General features: G+C 47.3%; 1 protein-coding gene across 7 annotated transcripts in view; it reads right to left on the reverse strand.

Moving 5' to 3' along the window:
• The window catches only part of CENPU (centromere protein U), a 620,628-nt gene that overhangs the window by 49,848 nt on the left and 552,003 nt on the right, over positions 1-18,777 (reverse strand). For all 7 annotated transcript variants that reach the window (XM_085641915.1, XM_085641914.1, XM_085641912.1 and 4 more), the window contains exon 14: positions 14,969-15,125. In XM_085641915.1, the coding sequence (XP_085498041.1) occupies positions 14,969-15,125 (157 nt within the window). The remainder of the gene's footprint in view (positions 1-14,968; positions 15,126-18,777) is intronic.

Consider the following 18,777-nt stretch of genomic DNA (forward strand, 5'->3'; position numbering starts at 1 on the left):
ATTTCCCCCCCTTGACCAACTAACAGCAGGCTGATAGTGATTCTAACTATCTTGGCTTTTGGTGAGGAACTGTTCTTTTCTGTTTTTTCTATGTTTTTTCTATGCTCTACAATAACACCAGATTGTGCCATGTACCATTAGTTGCAACTTCACTTACTCAGGTTGTGGAATTAGGAAACTTAAGGTGTTGAAGTGGCGCACCGACGTTGGTTCCAGATACTTTTTCAGTGCCTCATAGAAGGGTGCGGAAAGGAACTGAGAGAGCATTATTGACACAGACAATCATATTAGATGATACCTTTGCATACCGTGGGATATTATTATCACAAATGGCACTAACTCTTCACTGGAGGAAGAAGGGTAAAGACAAACCTGTGAGAAGATAAAGTAGCCACCAGAAATATTGTTACTAAAGCAAAGTAACTTTTTCTTCTAATATTTCCTCTTGCAGATTCCTCTCCTTATGAATGAGCCCCAAAGTAATACCCCTAAGAGGTGAGATTGAGTAGTGCTAATTAACCAAGGAAGTCACTCGACACAGCCCTGGCAAAGCATCCGTGATTGGCAAGCTTAGCTATGAGGCAATATTTAATAAATGTATGCAAGCATAACTATGTGGTCAAAAGGTAAATATCATCCATAGACAACCCCTGGTGAGAGCAGAAGGAATAGTCATGGTCCTTGTGGAGTGGGTACAAATGCCAGCCAGATGATCTTTCTTTCTTAATGCCAAGGGTAATCCAATGTGAAAATGTGCGATCAGTTACCCTTCAAAGCCCAGAGAAAGCTCATCATCCATTCTGTCCTGTTGTGTGTGGTCGATATAACAAGAAACTGCATGCCCAGTGTCCAGTTTATGCAGCCCCATCTCCTTTATCGGTGAGGAGGAAGAGCAATGGATTGGCCCATGTGGAAGGCTGACACAATGTTTGGCTAAAATGCAAGGTAAGTGCGAATCGTCAGTCTTTCCGAGTAAGACACTATGAAATATGGCTTGATCAAAAGTGCCTGCAGTTCGCCACCCTTAAGGGCTGGTTATTGCCACCAAGAATGTTTCAGGGTCCATAGAACCCGAAGCCATATTGCTTCCCAACATACGGTGCAAGACTCCACACTGCCTTGTCCGTTGCTATATAGGACAGTACTTGGTTTACGCTACAGAATTTGACTGGGCCTCCCGGAGATAGAAGGGAGGCTATCTGCAGCATCATCAGATCTGTGTGTAGGCACTGGTAAAATATAACATAGGCCCATTGCCGTGATGTCGTCCAGATGAGCACCCCTGGTTAAAGAAGAGGCATCTGTAACTATGGTACCATGCGACTGCAGAGGACTGAAGAGACGACCCACAAACAGATTGAAGCGGCTTATCCATCAGTGCAGATCTGGAAGAACAGAGATGTAAATTTGAACCTGATCCGAGAGACTTCCTTCATGGTGCAGCCACTGTTTTCTCAAGTAATACTGAAGGGACCTCATTTGCCATCTGGAGTCCGTCACCAACAATGCATGAGACTATTAGGCCTGGCATGCGTAGGACTTGCAGAGGATTTAGTGTCTTAGTCAGAAGAAACATCAGAATCCTACCTGAATATCTGCAAACCTCACAGAAGGAAAAGCCTTCATGCAGTCAAGGTCAACCTCTGTGTAGGGATGAGGTTAGACTTCTGTGCATTGATGGTAAAGCCCAAGTAATGGAGACGGGTCATGGTGCACTTAAGATGTTCTGTGACTAGTGCAGGGGACCCCACCTCACCAGCCTGTCATCCAAGTACACAAATCCGTGGACTTTCGACCTCCTTAGTGAAGGCATCACCACCGCCAGCTCACTAACTAATATCTCTTACAGATATATCGTTACACAAGTAGTTACTTGTGCATCTGAAAGAGACACGTTAGTGATAGATTCCTTACCGTAGAATAGATACCCCAGCAATACCAACCCCGGTGGTGGGTCTGCGAACAGATCACACCAGAAAGTCACAGAGAACAGAACGGCCAAAGAAGCCGTCCCTCAGGACTTGACTGTCAAGGCAGTATTGCTTGGTAAATGTGTGCAGCGAGGCCCAAGTAGCTGCCTGATAAATATCCTGCAAGGGAACGCCGTGTCCCAAGGCAGTAGTGGGTGCCGTAGCCCTGGTAGAATGGGCACGCAGCCCCACAGGAGGCTCTTTCTTAGCCAACGAGTAACATGCTTTGAAGCACAGAACGACCCACCGAGAGATGGTTCGTCTCTGCACGGCCCGACCTTTTTTGGTACCCACGTAGCCAACAAAGAGCTGGTCATCCACCCGGAACGGCTGTGTGCACTTCCGACAGAACGAGATCTTCGGGAGGAAGATCGAAAGCTGTCAACTGTCGCCGCTCAATCTCCACGCATGGAGGTTGAGGCTGGACAGGTTCGGGTGGAGGACCGTCCCCTGCTGCTGCGACAGAAGATCCTCCCGAAGAGGCAGACGGCTCGGGGGATCGATCGCCATGCTGAGTAGCTCGGGATACCAGTATCTTTGTGCCCAATCCGGAGCCACAAGGATGATTTGGGCCCGGTCGCGCCAAACCTTCTTCAGCACTCTGGGCAGAAGTGGTTTAGGCGAAAAGGCGTACAACAGACCGCAACTCCACTCGCGACGAAAAGCGTCGCCGAGCGAATGCCGCCTTGGAAATTTCAACGCGCAGAACTGATGACAATGCGCGTTCTCTTCGGTGGCGAATAGATCTAACCAAGGCTCTCCCCACTGCAGAAAGAGATCTTGCGCCACCTCCGAGTGAAGACGCCATTCGTGATCCATCAAGCACCGGCGGCTGAGTTTGTCCGCCCTGGCGTTCAGAGAACCTGCCAGGTGTTGAACCGCCAAGGTAATGCCTTGATGTAACAGCCATGTCCAGAGGCGCAGAGCCTCCTGACATAGCGTCCACGACCCCAACCCACCCTGTTTGTTGCAATACCACATGGCAGTGGTGTTGTCCGTGAACAACTGCACTACACTCCCCCTGACAAAAGGAAGGAATGCCTTCAGTGCAAGTCGGATCGTCCGAGCTCCAAAAAGTTGATATGGAGCCGGGACTCCGCCGGAGACCAGAGTCCTCTGATCTCCGCCTCTCCCAAGTGGCCACCCCATCCCAGGAGGGACGCATCCGTCACCACTGTGTGCTCTGGTTGGGGAAGGGAGAGGGATCTGCCATTGACCCAATCGCGATTCGTTAGCCACCACTGCAACTGTCGTGCAGTGCCCTCCGAGATCTGGACATGATCGGACAGGTTGCCCTGATGCTGCGCCCACTGGAACTTCAGGTCCCACTGCAGAGCCCGCATATGCCATCTGGCATGTTGCACTAGCAGGATGCAGGAGGGCATCAGGCCCAGGAGCCGGAGGGTCATCCTGACTGAAACCCGGGATAGAGGCTGAAAGATCGGAATCATAGCCTGAATATCCCGGACTCGCTGCTTGGGAGGATAAACCCGAAACCGCGTCGAATCCAGCACCGCTCCGATGAAGGGGAGCTGCTGAGAGGGACTCAGGTGTGACTTCGGCATGTTGATGGAGAACCCCAGCAAATGCAGGAGGTCGGCCATAATCTGAAGGTGGGAGACGACTGCCTGGGGCGAGCCCGCCTTCAACAACCAGTCGTCGAGGTAGGGGAAGACTGACACCCCTGACTTGCGCAGATGAGCTGTGACCACCGCCATCACTTTCGTGAACACCCGAGGGGCACTGGTAAGGCTGAAAGGGAACACAGCAAACTGAAAATGCCCCGGGCCTACCGTGAACCGAAGGTAACGCCGGTGGGCCGGCAGGACAGGGGTGTGAAAATATGCGTCCTGCAAGTCCAACGGTACAATCCAGTCTCCAGGGTCGAGGGCAGCCAAGACCAGAGCCAGAGTCAGCATTTTGAACTTCTCCTTTTGGAGGAAACGGTTGACGTTCCGGAGGTCCAAGATGGGATGCAGACCCCCTTTGTTCTTCTTGGGGACCAGAAAGTAGTGCGAATAACAACCACTCCCTTCTTCCGGCCCAGGAACGCAATCGATGGCCCCCTTGGCCAAGAGGGTCGTAACTTCCTTTTTTTTTTTTGGGTCCTCATTCTGCCATTTAACTTGTTGGCAATACTCCCTTTCCCTTAGCGAAAGCCAAACGGGAAAAGAGTCATTCCACACAAGAAATCTAGCTGCTTCCACTCCAACCCTTCTTGAGTATGACATACAGAAGAAGGGGACCAAGACCGACAGCTATTTATTGGCTTAATCATTGGACCCCATTCCTCTGACACCAGTCAACCAACATATCCCAGACTTTCCTCCGACTTCTTGGATCACATGCCATGTCTTGTTGACTGATATATATGATGTTGTTTTTACACTCTGAGAAAAGGGGTGGAATTGCAGATTTCCAGGCTCTGCATATCTCTCTTCTTCCCAATAAGATAACATAAAATATTAATCTTGCCACTCTCTTGTTTAAAAAAACAGAATTATCATGGATTCCAAAAAATATAAGTGAGGGGGTTACTTTTATCCGAATTCCAGTTATTTCCGACAAGAATTCACATAAGTCCGACCAGTAGTTAGTAATCTCTGGGCAAGTTAAAAACATATGATAATCATCTGCTAGGGGATCTTGACACCTTGAACACATATACTGATTTCCGGTGGTTTTTGTAAGTTTTACTGGGGACCAATATGCTCGATATAAGGTAAAAAGATGGTTACGTTTTAAAAAGGCGGGTTTAACTATCTCTCGAAGCAATGCAAATTAGGTCATCCAAGTCTCGGTTAGATTGATATTAACGACATCATGAGTCCAGATCTTTTGAATGTCCTGGTCACTGTCATCTTCCGCTTCAATGAGAATTCGATACCAGAGAGCAATTTCTCTTTTAATACCGACAGGTTTCATCGCTTGAATTAACCAGCAATCATCCATCTGTTCCACCCAATTTTGCCTGTCCCACCAAGCAGAGAGTTGATAAAATTTAAATCGGGTTAATTGTCCCCGAGTACATGCTTTCAAAGTCTCCCAAGTAACCAGATCCGTTCCCATTCTCAGATCTCCCCATCTTGAGATACCCGCTTGCTTCAATGGTAAACTAAGCCTATCATCCAAGCAAACAGGGGTGCCGGGGGAACCCCATATTGGAGCATGATCTGAATAATAAGATATTCCAAGTTTCTTCCGGAAAAACACCCAATTCTTCACTGCCTGCAGTAAGATCTTCAATGTAACTCTTTTTTTTAATTTTGAGTCACTGAATTTAAAAAGGAATTGCCCATGTTCTTCACCTAGATCACTTAGCATTTCCCCATATAAGTGACCTAATGCAGAATCATCTGGTCTGTTTAACAACATCCTAAAGTTTTTAAAGTGGGAAACATGTAAATATAGCCAGAAATCCAGTAGAGCCAATCCCCCCTTCAATAAAACTACCGATCTTACCCTGTAATTTTCCAATTTCATCTTTATAAAATGGAAGGGGTATCGTGTTAAAGAGAAAGGTAACCTTTGGAAGTATGATCATTTTAATCAAGTTGACCCTACCACATAAATTGAGAGGGAGATTTGCCCATCTTATCAATAATTTCCCTACTTCCTGGCTAATCCTCCTCCAATTAACCCTTGGGACATCCAGTAACTTCTGAGTAATTGTGATACCTAGGTATCTCATTTGGTTTTTTGCCCCAGAGGTCGGAGAAGGTTGGTTCCACTCCATGATTTCAGTTTTATCTTGGTTTACACTATAACCCGCGACCTTCCCGGATAATTCTGCCTTAGTCATCAGACTAGGTATAGCCTCCTTAGGATTAGTAGTATACAAGATAAGGTCATCAGCATATAAAGCTAGTTTAACCTCCAAATCTTTATATCTAAAAGGAAAAATTTAAATATCTTGTCTAATAAGGGCTGCAAAAGGTTCAATATAGATATTAAATAAAAGGGGGGACAACGGGCATCCCTGTCTGGTTCCTCGCTTTATATTAAACCATTCTGTTAACTCCAGATTTACTAAAACTCTGGCTCTAGGAGCACTATATAATGACTGAACAGCTTTTATCAAATTCTCAGGAAGACCAAAAGTTCTCAAAGTCTCCCAAAGATAAGGCCAGTGGACCTGATCAAACGCCTTAGCGGCATCGACTGCCACTGCTGTCACAGGGAGATTTACGGATTAAGCCAGATCAATTACGCTGAGCATTGTAAAAGTCAATTCATTAAGTTGCCTTCCGGGAACAAAGCCCCTCTGATCCTTATGAACTACACTCTTAATTATCTTTGCAACCATAGCTGCCAATATCCCTGTGAACACTTTATAATCTACGTTCAGCAAGGATATGGGCCTATAGGACTCCGCAAGTAACGTATCCTTATTTGGTTTTAAGATTAAAACAATCGTTGCCTCAGCCCAAGATGTCGGAGGATCCTCCCCTTCCCTCAAGATAGCATTAAAAGGCTTTTCAATCATGGGTATTATACTAACCTCGAGGGAAGAGTAAATTTCTATTGGGAGGCCGTCTGACCCGACGGCCTTCCCTCTTGCCATCCGTCTCATTTGTATCCTAATCTCCTCTTCACTAATCTCTAAAGCAAGGGAGTCTTTTTGATGTACACTCAATGGAGGGAGTTCAAGATTTTCTAAAAATTGCTCTATTTTTACCAACCCTGGAGTAATATCATCTTTGTATAACTTGGCCATATAAGTACGTATTTCAGCCCCAATTTGTATATTAGTGTCAACTATTTGACCAATTGCACACTCTTTTAGGCTACTTATTTGATTTTGAACTTTATTCGTTTTAACTTTCCAGGCAAGAAGCCTGCCACTCTTCTCACCATATGAAAAATTCTGGAGTTTACTAACCCTCCATCTATCTAGTAAAATTTTATCCAGGAGACCCCGGTACTCTTGTTGAAGGTATTCTAACTCTTTAGTGATAAGAGAGACTTTACTAGGAGATTCTACAGAGGCCCTTTGGAGTTCCAACTCCTTCGTTTGAATGTTTTCCAGAAGATTATTCTCTCGCATCCTAGAACTACGATTTTTACCCCACATAATAGAAGTGCCTAGGGCTCTCAAAAAGCCTTAAAGGCATCCCAAATTACCTGAATTTTAGCTGAATCATTATTATTTTTTAAGAAAATCAGAGCTTCCTCACGCATCTTAAATTGAACATCTTCATCTAATAAAATTGTCCGATCAAGGGTCCATCTTATTATAGCCTTCTTTTCCAAAATTTTCAAAGAAAGACAAACCGAAGAATGGTCTGAGAGAGTGGCAGGAAAATGTTTAACCTTTTCAACTCCCTCAAGTAAAGATCGATCTATTAAAAAGTAATCAATGCGGAAATGGTGTCCATATTTCTTACTAAAAAAAGTATATCCTTTCTTATCCCCCATCTTTAGTCTCCATACGTCTACTAAGTTTAATTCCTGGATCATGGTTTTGAGTATTGCCATTGATTTTAAGGGAGTGACATATTTTACTTTAGATGTTCTATCCAAATCAGGTCTTTGAATTAAGTTAAAATCCCCGCCGATTATCACTGGACTATTAATTGACACCAAGGCGGCCTCCAATTTACTTAGCGCATCTGGGTTATCCTGGTTAGGACCATAGTAACTGACACATGCTAATGCCTTATTTTGTATCTTAATAATAACCAATATCCACCTCCCAGATGTATCCGTATGATGACTTTCCAATTTGATACCACACCCTGATCTTATAATGACGGCTACTCCTTTTGTGCTCCCTCTCTGATTAGAGGAAACAACATCCTGGACCCAAGCCCATCTTTTAAACATAGTTAAACATTCGGTATTCTCTAAATGGGTCACCTGTAAGAGAATAACATTTGCCTCAGATTTCTTAAGAGATTCCATTATACGGGCCAATTTCCTTGTAGATCTCAACCCATTCACATTCCATGAGGTGAGATGTACCAAGTTTTTACTCATATAATAGATATGAAACCCCCCTCACTCCTACTCTAAAATATATACAATTCATTAACTCCACTTTAATGGGAAAGACCAAAATTAACAAATATTTAAGCCAAAAGAGTAAAGCTAATATATGGCAGAAAGAAAACAAACATTTTTTTTTTCTCCCAACTGCTCCCATCACCCTGTGAACCCCCCCCCGAACCCCCCTGGGGAACCCCCCTATCTATCTCTTGGGGCGCGAACGCCTTCGAGAAACCCCTGTGCTAGCAAGATAAACCCAGATACTCTAAACCACGCCAAACCACTAACTCTGCATAATCCTAAAACATAAATTGTGTTTATGTTGTTTTAATAGAGAAATTGTGTGAACAAAAAAAAAAAATGAATGACCTTCGAGCTAAGGGTGCACAAGTGCAAATGAAGTTCCCTGCCATGTTGAGGATTATGTGGCAGAATAAAATGTACAACATCCGAGAGCCGGAAGAAGTAGATGCACTATTAGAACAGATGGGAGGATCAGAATAGAGCAGAATAGACCTTAGATTAGGAATCAGCTCATTTTTCTGTACTCCTCTGCAAATATTTAGTGTAATATCTTGTAATAGACTCATTATTGAGGTTTCTCCCCCCACACTGGATGTTAAGATACATTCTTTTTTTTTTTGTTCCCACAATTTCTCTATTAAGGGTCGTAACTTCCTGCTGGAGAGTTGCCAAGTGTTCCCCCTACATGCGGTGGGACTCAGGTGTCATAACTGGAGGGGTGGACTGAAAGGGAAGGGAGTAACCCTTGCGGATGATCTGCAACACCCATTTGTCTGATGTGACAGCGTGCCAGTGGGGGAGGTGATGGATCCTCCTACCCACTGGCGTGGGGTGCTCCACAAAGCTCGGATTAGGAAGGTTTGGAGGTAGAAGCAGCGGGGGTGGAGATGGACTGACCACCACGCTGATTACCAGACCCGCCCCTGCGGAAGCCGCGGCTGCGCTATGGCTGGTTCTGCACAGACTTGCTGAAGGAACGCGCCTGCCGTGTCCACGAAAGGAACGAAAACAAGGAGTGGCTGGGCTTTTCGTGTAAAGACCTAAGGATTTGGCCATAGCCCGCGAGTCCTTAAAACGCTCCAGCACACTGTCGGCCTTATTGCCAAACAGGCGGGTGCTATCAAAGGGCATGTCCATGAGTGAGCTTTGTACATCTGGTGAAAACCTGGTAGATCTCAACCAGGCGTGGCGACGAAGCGCCACAGTCGTAGAAATTGCTCTACCTAGTGAGTCCGCAGTGTTCAGATCACACCGAATGGCGAACTTAGCCGCATCTTTACCGTCTGCAACAGCTTGGGACAGCACAGCTTGGGCCTCTTCAGGACACTGAGGCAACACCTGTGCAACGGCATCCCACACCGTGTCGGAATAGCGGACCAAGAGGCATGCGGTGTTCACCGACCGCAGCCCTAAGCTGGCCGAACTGCTCCAGCTTCTTAGAGTCCTTATCCGGCGGAGCCGTGGGAAAGGCACTCTGGGATGTCGAAGCTTGGATGACCAGACTCTCGGGTGTAGGATGAGTTGTCAGAAAGGCAGAGTCACTCGGCGCCGGGTGATGACACCTGCCGATGTTCTTATCCACAGGGGCCCCTGTGGCTGGTCGCGACCAAGTGCCCAGTAAGACGTCAGTGAGGGAGTCATTAAATGGCAGCAGGAGCTCCGACGAAGTGGACACCGTCTGGAGCACCTCAGTGAGGAGATTAGTCTTTAGGGCCACCGTAGGGAGATCAAGGTGGAAGACCTCAGCAGCCCGATGGAGTAACATCCATGGTAGGCGGAGGAGAGGCAAACCCCGGTCAGAGGAGAGATCAAGGCCGCCGGCCTCCTCCAACTCGTCCGCCCAGTCCTGCTCGGAGTCACACTGACTAGCAAGAAGGTCCTCGGACCCCTCCCAGTCGTCCTCCACCTCCGCCATATGCGGGACAGACTGCGGCGGCAGGGCAGGGACCGGGGAAGGATCAAACGGCGCCCGGAACAGCGCCGAACGGGGCCGAACTGGCGCTGTGTCCCAATGCGGATCCCAGGTAAGAACTAAAGTGTCGGAGAACCTGAGCAGGGGTGGAACAAATGGCATCCACTGCGGCCGGAGCCAGCAGCGTGGGACCTTGTGGCGCCGTGGCCAAAGCCAGCGGCGCAGGATCCTGCGGCCCCGGGGCCGGAGCCGCCGGTGGTGCCAACGGCCTGACAGGAGCCTGACACGGGACCGCGAGGCCCAAGGGCACGCCGGCGGGAGCCAGAGGCCTAAACAGGCGGTCAATGGTAGCAAGAAATTCTTGCACCTGTGCGAGAGTCGCCGACGGACCCGGGTAAGGTGGGTAGGCCGCAGGACTCCCGGGCTCCGAAGGAGCCGCAGGAGCAGAATCCCTGTCCCCCTCGTCCGCATCCGTGGGGACGACGGAGAGCCACAACGCTTCTTCGACTTCTTTTTGTGTCGTCTCTTACCCGAATCTGAGGGTGAAGACTTGGAGCCCGAGGAGCGATGATGGTGGCCCCATGAGCGTTCTCTGGAGCGGCCCCTGGACCGTGAACGGCACGGGGACGAGTGCCGGACCTCAAACAGCTTCCGGCGCCGCTCCCTCAAGGCCTTCGGGACCATGGCCAAAAAGTCCGTACAGGCCCGGGAGTTGTGGTCGCTCTCCAGGCAGTAGAGACAGACGTCGTGGGGGTCCGCCACCGACATATTGTGACTGCAGGCCCACACAAGACTTAAAACCAGGCATCCCTACGTGCACCAGAGTAGACTCAAACTTTCAGGAGACAAAAAGTCTCAAAAAGATAGTCAAAAAGTGACTAAGGTACGTGCTCTAACCGGATCTGCGCTTGCTGGCGCAGAAAAAGAAAGATGTCAGCGCACATGGGTGGCGCCTAAGTAGTCTCCGTGACGTCATCTCGGCGCTTACGACGCAAGCGACGGACGCGGAGCTGCACAACACCACCTATCGACGTGAAGGGGAACTGTTGACGAAAAACTTTTCCGGATCCAGTCTGATGCCTGGGGATATTCTAAGGTAAGGAATCTATCACTAACGTGTTTCTTTCAGATGGCATAAATCAACACCTGCTTCAGTTGTATTGATGGATAGTGGGCTTTCAAAATCTTTAACTTTCATGGTCTGTCCTCTGTGGACCACAGACTGTAGGCTTTCAGCATTTTGGTAGCGACTATCCAGCTATATTCAAAAGAATTCTATCCTAAAATAGCATTCAGGGGAAGACATATTGTAAAGCTCTTCACAGAGGACTGCTGAATAAATGAATAAACCATCTATTTCTGAAAGACTTGTATCCAGTATCATTTCCTAGTATCTTTGACCCAGTATCTCTTGAAGGCCCTTCTGCCACGGCATGTTAAATGAAATTACTTCTGGTATAGTCTTAGTTTTATTTAATAATGTAATTATTTAATAATTAGGCGAAGCACCTTGAACTAATCCAGGTAACCCTTATGGTGATTTTCGTGGTCTATGATAACCATAGGAAGCTCTCTAAGTGGTAGCTGTGTAGAGCAGCCTGCAGGTTTATCCTGAAGGAGTGTTAAGCAGCTTGTTTTACCAGTTTAATCATGTAGTGAAGGTTAAATGAAAAGAACCACACAGTGTAGATATAAAAATATGTCTATTTATTACACAAAAATCACTAACACATTGGTATATCTCCTACTAGGAGATATCAACACAAATACACAACATTACTTCAATTGTATTCAGGTAAGTAGCACTAAATACAGAGGTCTGCAGGGGATGACCAAACCATATACTAAAAAAGTGCAATGCGACCTAAGTCGGGACTTGGACTCAGAGGAGCTGGGGACAAACGGAACCACCCACGGTAAGTACCCAGGAACCCCACAGAGGCTGTGTGCAGAGTGGAAACACAGCTGCGTGTCCAATAGAAGTCAACGGGTAAGTCGCGGTTGTAGTTTTTAAGAAGAAGGACCCTTCCCAGTGGACCTCGAAGAAAACCCCGTGAAGCCAGAAGGTTGGAGAGACACCCCACCTGCGGATACCCTAGGAACCATGATACAGATACCAGGGAAGGCGGGTACATAGGTGCGAAGAGACATCAGAAACCGCTGTAGACTCCAATGGAGGACTTTGAAGAAGATGCTGCTGGAGAAGACTGTGCAAGAGTCTGGTGGAATCGAAGGATGGATTGTTGAAGAGGAGAACCTGTAAGCAGAGGGGACAGAGTCTATGCCACTCAGAGGTGACCTAGAGGCAGGTAAATGCAATTCCCAACATTGTCTGACGGTTCAGAAGTGTGGACGGGGACCTTGTCGCTGCAGCTGAGAGGACCAGGCGATGCTGAGGAAGACACGAGCTGTCCCACGTCGGAAGTCAACAACCAGGGGGTTCGTGTCCAGCGGGAGCACAAACAAGTCTTGGCAACTGCAACTGGTCTGGGGAGTGAAGAAGGAGCAAAGTTGGGACCATCAAGGTCAAAGGGACTCACCACAAGCAGAAGAGTCAGAGCAAGCCCAAGCAAGCAGGGGAGCCCACTGAAGCAGGAGAAGATCCTCAGGAGAACCCACAGGCCAAAGGCACAGGAGTCGCAAGAGGACCTCCAACAGCTCACCATGATGGAAGGCCCACAGTGCAGAGGCTGCAGGGAGGACGTTGTACTTGGCAGGAAGAGATGTTGGAGGCTGGAGCTTCTTGTTGCCCGAAGATCTCTGGAGTGCAGAGCCAACAAGCATTGGCAACAGCAAGTTGACGCGGTGCACAGGGGTTTGGTGTCAGCGGTTCAGACAAGGGATACTGGCCTCAAAATTGTAGAAAGGACAGGTCAGGCCTCGAGGGAGTTGCAGAACCACCACCTGTGTTGTTCAGCCTTTCGAAAAATATAGGACGTCAGGAACAGCAGACCGGTCAGCTTCGTAACAGTGCCTGCAGATGCAGGGGAGTGACTCCTTCACTCCAAGGGAGATTGCTTCAGGTGTCCTTGATGCCCAAAGGTCTGTTGAAGATCCTGGAAGAAGCACAGACACAGATGATGAAGAAGACTTGCAGAACAGCGAAACCAGGAGCAGCAGGAGTCTTCCTTGGTGCAGTGTTGGTTCCAGGCGAAGTCCAGTGAAGTGGTTTTAGGCTTGAGTCTTGTTCCACAACAAATCTGAAGAGCCACCCACAGGTAAGCTCTAAAAAACCCTAGGGAAAGGGTTGGAATGACTCAGGGGTCCCTTCCAGAGGAGGGGCTGGACAGAGGGGAGGATACTCCCTTGTCCTTTGTCCAGTTTTGTCCCAGAGCGGGAGCCAAGGGCTCTCTGAACTGGCTCAAACTGGAATATGCAAGGAGGGCACCAAATGGGCCCTTCAAAGCAGTCTGGTGACCCTGGCAAGCATCCCCAGCCCAATACACTAAGTCATGTCTGGGAGGTGGTCACACCTCCCTGTGACAGGAAACCTATTGTTCTACCTTACCCTGCTCGAGCTTGGCTCAGCAGCAGGAGAGCAGAATTGTGTCTGTGGTCGGCAGCAGCATTAGATGGCTGTTAGACCCTGAAAGGCTATTACCGGTAGTACAGAGGGGTACCCCAAGAAAGCCCTTCAGTACATGGGATCATACTTCCAACACTGGAATCGGTGTTGGGGTATGATTCCAACATGTTTGTAACCAAACAGGACCGGGTTCAGTGCAGTCACTATATAGTTAAGACATCTCGTAATGACTGATGTCCACTATATGTATTAAAATGGCTGACCGTACTTACAACGCCTAGAGAATCGACTCCGGGGTTTGTTTGCAGGGGCACCCTCCCACTGATAATGAAGCACCCTGCCTTCAAGATTGAAAGTCCTACCAGAGGGGTGACTTATAGTTTATTAAGTGCAGTGACCTCAGATATAAGGAAACTTAGATCTGTCGTGAAAGTGCAAGCACCAACTTACACAGGCTGCAATGCCAGGCCTGTTGTCACAGTTTAAGTGGGTTCCCATGGTTGGCACAAAATGTGCTGCAGCCCAAGGGAGACCCCTAGTACCTATGCCCTGGGTACCTCAGTACCATACACTAGGGACTTACAAGGGTACCCCAGTAGCCAATTGTGGATGTATAGAAGTACCTACCATGGTCAATTTAGGGAGAAAGCACAGTGACTGGGGTCCTGATTAGCAAGGTCTCAGTCAGACTAGCCAAAAACTTACTGATACCAGGCAAAAAGTGGGGGTAACCATGGTAGAAGGATCCTGCCTTCCTATAAATAATAATAATAATAAATGTTTTATATAGTGCTTGATGCTTCATGTCTGCCATTTCAAAGAACTATAAATAATTGTTGTTACTATTACACAATTGTAATAATACTTACATTACAAATCTTGCAAAGGTGGAAGGCTGGATTTACCTTGCCAAAATCCGACTTGTGCCCTTCGGATCTCAGTCTAGCATCTTTCAATTTACCAAGCTATGGTGGCCAAAGCCTTGAAGTGGTTGTCCTCTTTCCTGTACCAAACCTAGTATTTTGTACAGTGGGCTGGTGGGAAGGGAAATGTTATAAATCCTGGTGTCAATGCCACAGGAACAAAATTCTCTTGGCATGAATCGGAGATTATTTTGCTGAATTCACGGACACTCAGGCGGAGGCAAGATTGGCAGAGAGGCAACATTTTGACACATGCTGGGTGGAAAAAAATTGTAGAGTTGTTTTTATGTTTGCCTTTTAAAATAAGCCTAAGGGTCATGCAACTTAATGGTCCTTGGAGACAACTAGAAGAAGGGTAAATGTACCAAATAATATTCATCATGAGGCCAATGTGTACAACTGAATGTTTGAACCATATATTGGCAGTGGTACAACAGGGAACAATGCTGAAGGGATGCGGAGAGGATTTGGAGATTTAAGACTGATATTTTATAGTGCTCCAAAATTGGATCTTTTATATATTCCCATGCTTGAATCATCCCCTGTCGTCAGATCTAGATAGAGCTATTATCAAGTAGAAGACTAACAAAGGAATTGATGGTTTGAGGGGAATAGGCTTACTCACCTCCTCTTTTTCTTTTGGGGCTTTCTTTCTGTATTGCATATATTCTTTTTGCAGTTCTTGTAAATCAGTTAAAAACTGTGTTGCAATCTTGAGAGAGGATTTTTTTCCCTCGAGTTGGGCATATTCTGTTTGCAGTTGCTTTAATTGATGCCGAGTCCTGCAAAAGGTTCAATGGGATTATGAGTCACTCAACTTGCTGGTCAGCGACATAACTGTACATATTTCATCCTATTCATATCAGCGGGTGTCTCAGAGAAACAATATTAACACTCCTTCAATAAACCTTCATTTGTGTGTTTTTCTTCATAGCAGGATCCTAAAGTATAAAAGAAATCGCTTTTTGCTTCGCTACAGGATTCTCAAGGATTAAAATAAAATAAAATCACAAAAAATAGAGGATTTTGGTATGAAGCTATCAGACTTTCGTGCATTAGTATGAAAAAATATTTTATTACTATTCATTTAAAGGTCCAATTAAGATTATCTAGACCTAAACTCACTGGTATTGTGAAACCTGCCTTTTCATGCAAGCACTTGCATATAAAGTGTGAGGGGGCTCTTACCCAACTCACTATGACGTCATATATCAATATGTGGGCGAACCATTTATTCATTCACAAATCAAGTCTATCACCAGTCCCTATCACAGTTACGATTCAAGGTGGCCTACCGCCATCCCCATTTCTAGGAAAAGTCAACAACTGTTTATCCCAGGCTAAAGCCGTCAATGGGCCCCCTCACACCTCTTTGGCCTCTCTAGCTCTTCCAATTTCAACACTCTGCTCATCCAGTGATTGACAGCCAGTACCCCAGCCAAACTTCAAGACACTGCAAAACGCCTTAGGTTCAGAAGTCTGCTGCTTGCTTGCCCCCACCAGCTGCACAGCATTAAACCTAATAACTACGTTTCAGAGTTTAATATTCCAGTCCTTTTCTTTACTTCAACACGAACACCACAGACCCTCTCCCAGAATTCCATGTGTTCCGACAGGGTCACACCATGTGGTAGAACCCAATCTCAGTGACCACACAGCTAGGGCAGGGAACAGACACAGCAGTATATACTTTGCAAACCCTATTATAGGCTAAGGAAGCAACTAAAATCTTGCATTCCTCGATACTTTAGAGGTATAACTCAGCATTAAGTTTCAGTCACCCTTACTCAGTTTGCTGTCAAAATCTGTAAACCATTTTTTTCCCACAGTTCTTCCAGGATGTCCTTCATTGTGTGAATAAGTGCCTGGATCGCTGTGTGACCCACTCGTTTCCCATCCCCCAGCGTCAGTAAAAGATGTAGCACTTCATGTTTGGGAGATTCTAAACCTTTCTCCGCCCATACCATCCGTACCTCCCTAATGATCTTTTCATGTGTAAGGAACCGTACAACTGGTCATTGAGCCCACACGAACTGAGCAAATAGTCTTAGCACACCAGCCTTGTAGACCTCCCATACTGTCCCACCACCCGCTCCCACCCAGAGCGCCAACTGCAGAGACCAGCAACCCAGGTGAATAAACTTCTGTTCCAGCTCTAATGGGCCATTTTAAACAACACTGTTGAGTCTTGCCGCCTGAAAAACAAAGCGACCAACTCCCCTAAGGAGTTCACCAAGATGGACTAGTCTCAAGCCAGGGAAAAGGCTAATTCAGGTGAAACCTAGAGATTCAACACGTACAGTGAGCTATTCAATGAAAAAGTCAATTTCTTTTGGGAAATTGGTTGCTTGTAAAAGTAAGGCGCCTGCTGCAGTAATTTAAAAGGAAGCCTGAAAAAATACATTTCCCTCCTTGTGTTAACTTTGTTGCTCAGACGTTATTATTGAACCAACTATTAAGGATGCTAGCACAGGTTAGGTCTTTTGCTTTATCTGAAGCAATAACTAGCCCTCACGTGCAACAAGGCAGATAAAGTTCCCGGGTATGATTGCTTACCATCTCAACAGAGGGCAGTAGACCTATTATAATTCACTTAGTACTTTCAGCCCCAATTCGTCTTCAAGCAGTCACTACTATCAAGCAGGCAAATACCTATATCCTGACGATAGACCGAGACAGCTCCATTATAGGTCTGCCATCTTCATGGGATAATGCTGAACTATACTGTATAGAAAAAAGGCATATTTCTTGACCCAGTGCGCTCCAAGCGTTTTTTAGGGCACTAACAGAGAGGAAGGCTTTTATCTAGGTCGTATCAAGAAAAGGTCACATTGACAGTTTCTTTCAGTAATAATGCTGAAATTATTTTTTGAATTCCAATTTCCTCCTAAGCAAAGAAATTTTTTGAATCCGTAGATTTAAGAGGTGTACATTTACCAGTGCATACATATTTCACAGTAAGAATAATAATTACTTGTTTTTATATGGCGCTTCATACACCATTTAAAAGCACTTACCCAATTTAATGGTACTAATTGATACACAGTCAAATGGTTTCATGCGTAACCTACTTTCCAGGGCATCCTCTCCCAGCAACACCTACTCCACATCCATCAGCGACTGTAAAGCCAGGTTTTATGAATTCTAAACGTGATTTTATACTCCTGAAACATTCCAATTACACAACTAAATTCAAATTAGGTGAGCCAAAGGAATTGTGAATTAGGGCCGCTGGTTAATGATCCTTCACAACAAAATAGAACGTCGACTTTTGAAATGGATGTTACCGAGCCACCCCGAAGCACACCCACGGACCCTTCAGCTGCCACGCCTGCAAGTTCACCTGCATCCGGACCTGCCCCACACCAGCACCCGCCAAGCCGAACACCAGCAGCAACCACCTCAAGTGCATCCTGCTCAACACCCGCTCCGTCCACAGGCACGCCATCGAACTCTGGAACCTCCTCGACACCACAGCTCCTGACGTTGCCTTCCTCACGGAAACCTGGATGAACGACTCCTCAGCACCCGACATCGCCATCGCCATCCCAGAGGGATACAAGATCACCCGGAGAGACCGCGACAACCAGACTGGAGGAGGCATCGCCATCATCCACAGGGACACCATCCACATCTCGACCAATACCGACGACACCCTGAAAACAGCCGAACACCTGCACTTCCAGATCCACACCGACCCGAAGACCACCCTCAGGGGGACCCTGATCTACCGACCCCTGGGACCACGCACACAATTCAGCGAGGACATCGCCGACTTCGTCAGCCCGCATGCCCTCCCCTCCGCTGACTACATCCTCCTGGGGGACCTCAACTTCCACCTGGAGAACAACAACGACCGCAACACCACCACCCTGCTCGACAACCTCGCCAACCTCGGACTCAAGCAGCTGGTATCCACCCCCACCCACCTCGCCGGACACACACTCGACGCAGTCTTTTCATCCAGCAAAGACATCGCCTTCAACCACGCCACTGGACTCCACTGGACGGACCACAGCTGCGTCCACTTCACCTTCCAAAGAACGACGATCCACCACCACCAGCAACCGGTTGCTCGAAGAAGCTGGAACAAGATCTCAGCCGACCAGCTCGCCGCTTCCCTGAGCCAGCACCCCCCGCCAGCTCAGCGAACCCCAGCCAGGCCGCCGACAACCTCACGAAGTGGATCAACAACTGCGCGGACGAACTCGCCCCACTGAGGACCCCGCCTAGCAGACCCGGCAGCAAGAAGGCCCCATGGTTCACCGACGAACTCAAGAGCTCCAAGAAGAACTGCCGAGCCCTCGAGAAAGCCTGGAGAAGAGAACCAACACCGGACAACACGACCGCCCTCAAGCTGGCCACCCGGAAGCACCACCAACTGATCCGCGCCACCAAGAAAACTGCATTCAAGGACCGGCTGGACAACAACGC

This window comes from Triturus cristatus, chromosome 2_2 (assembly GCF_964204655.1).
Source record: "Triturus cristatus chromosome 2_2, aTriCri1.1, whole genome shotgun sequence".
Classification (NCBI taxonomy): Eukaryota; Metazoa; Chordata; class Amphibia; order Caudata; family Salamandridae; genus Triturus; species Triturus cristatus.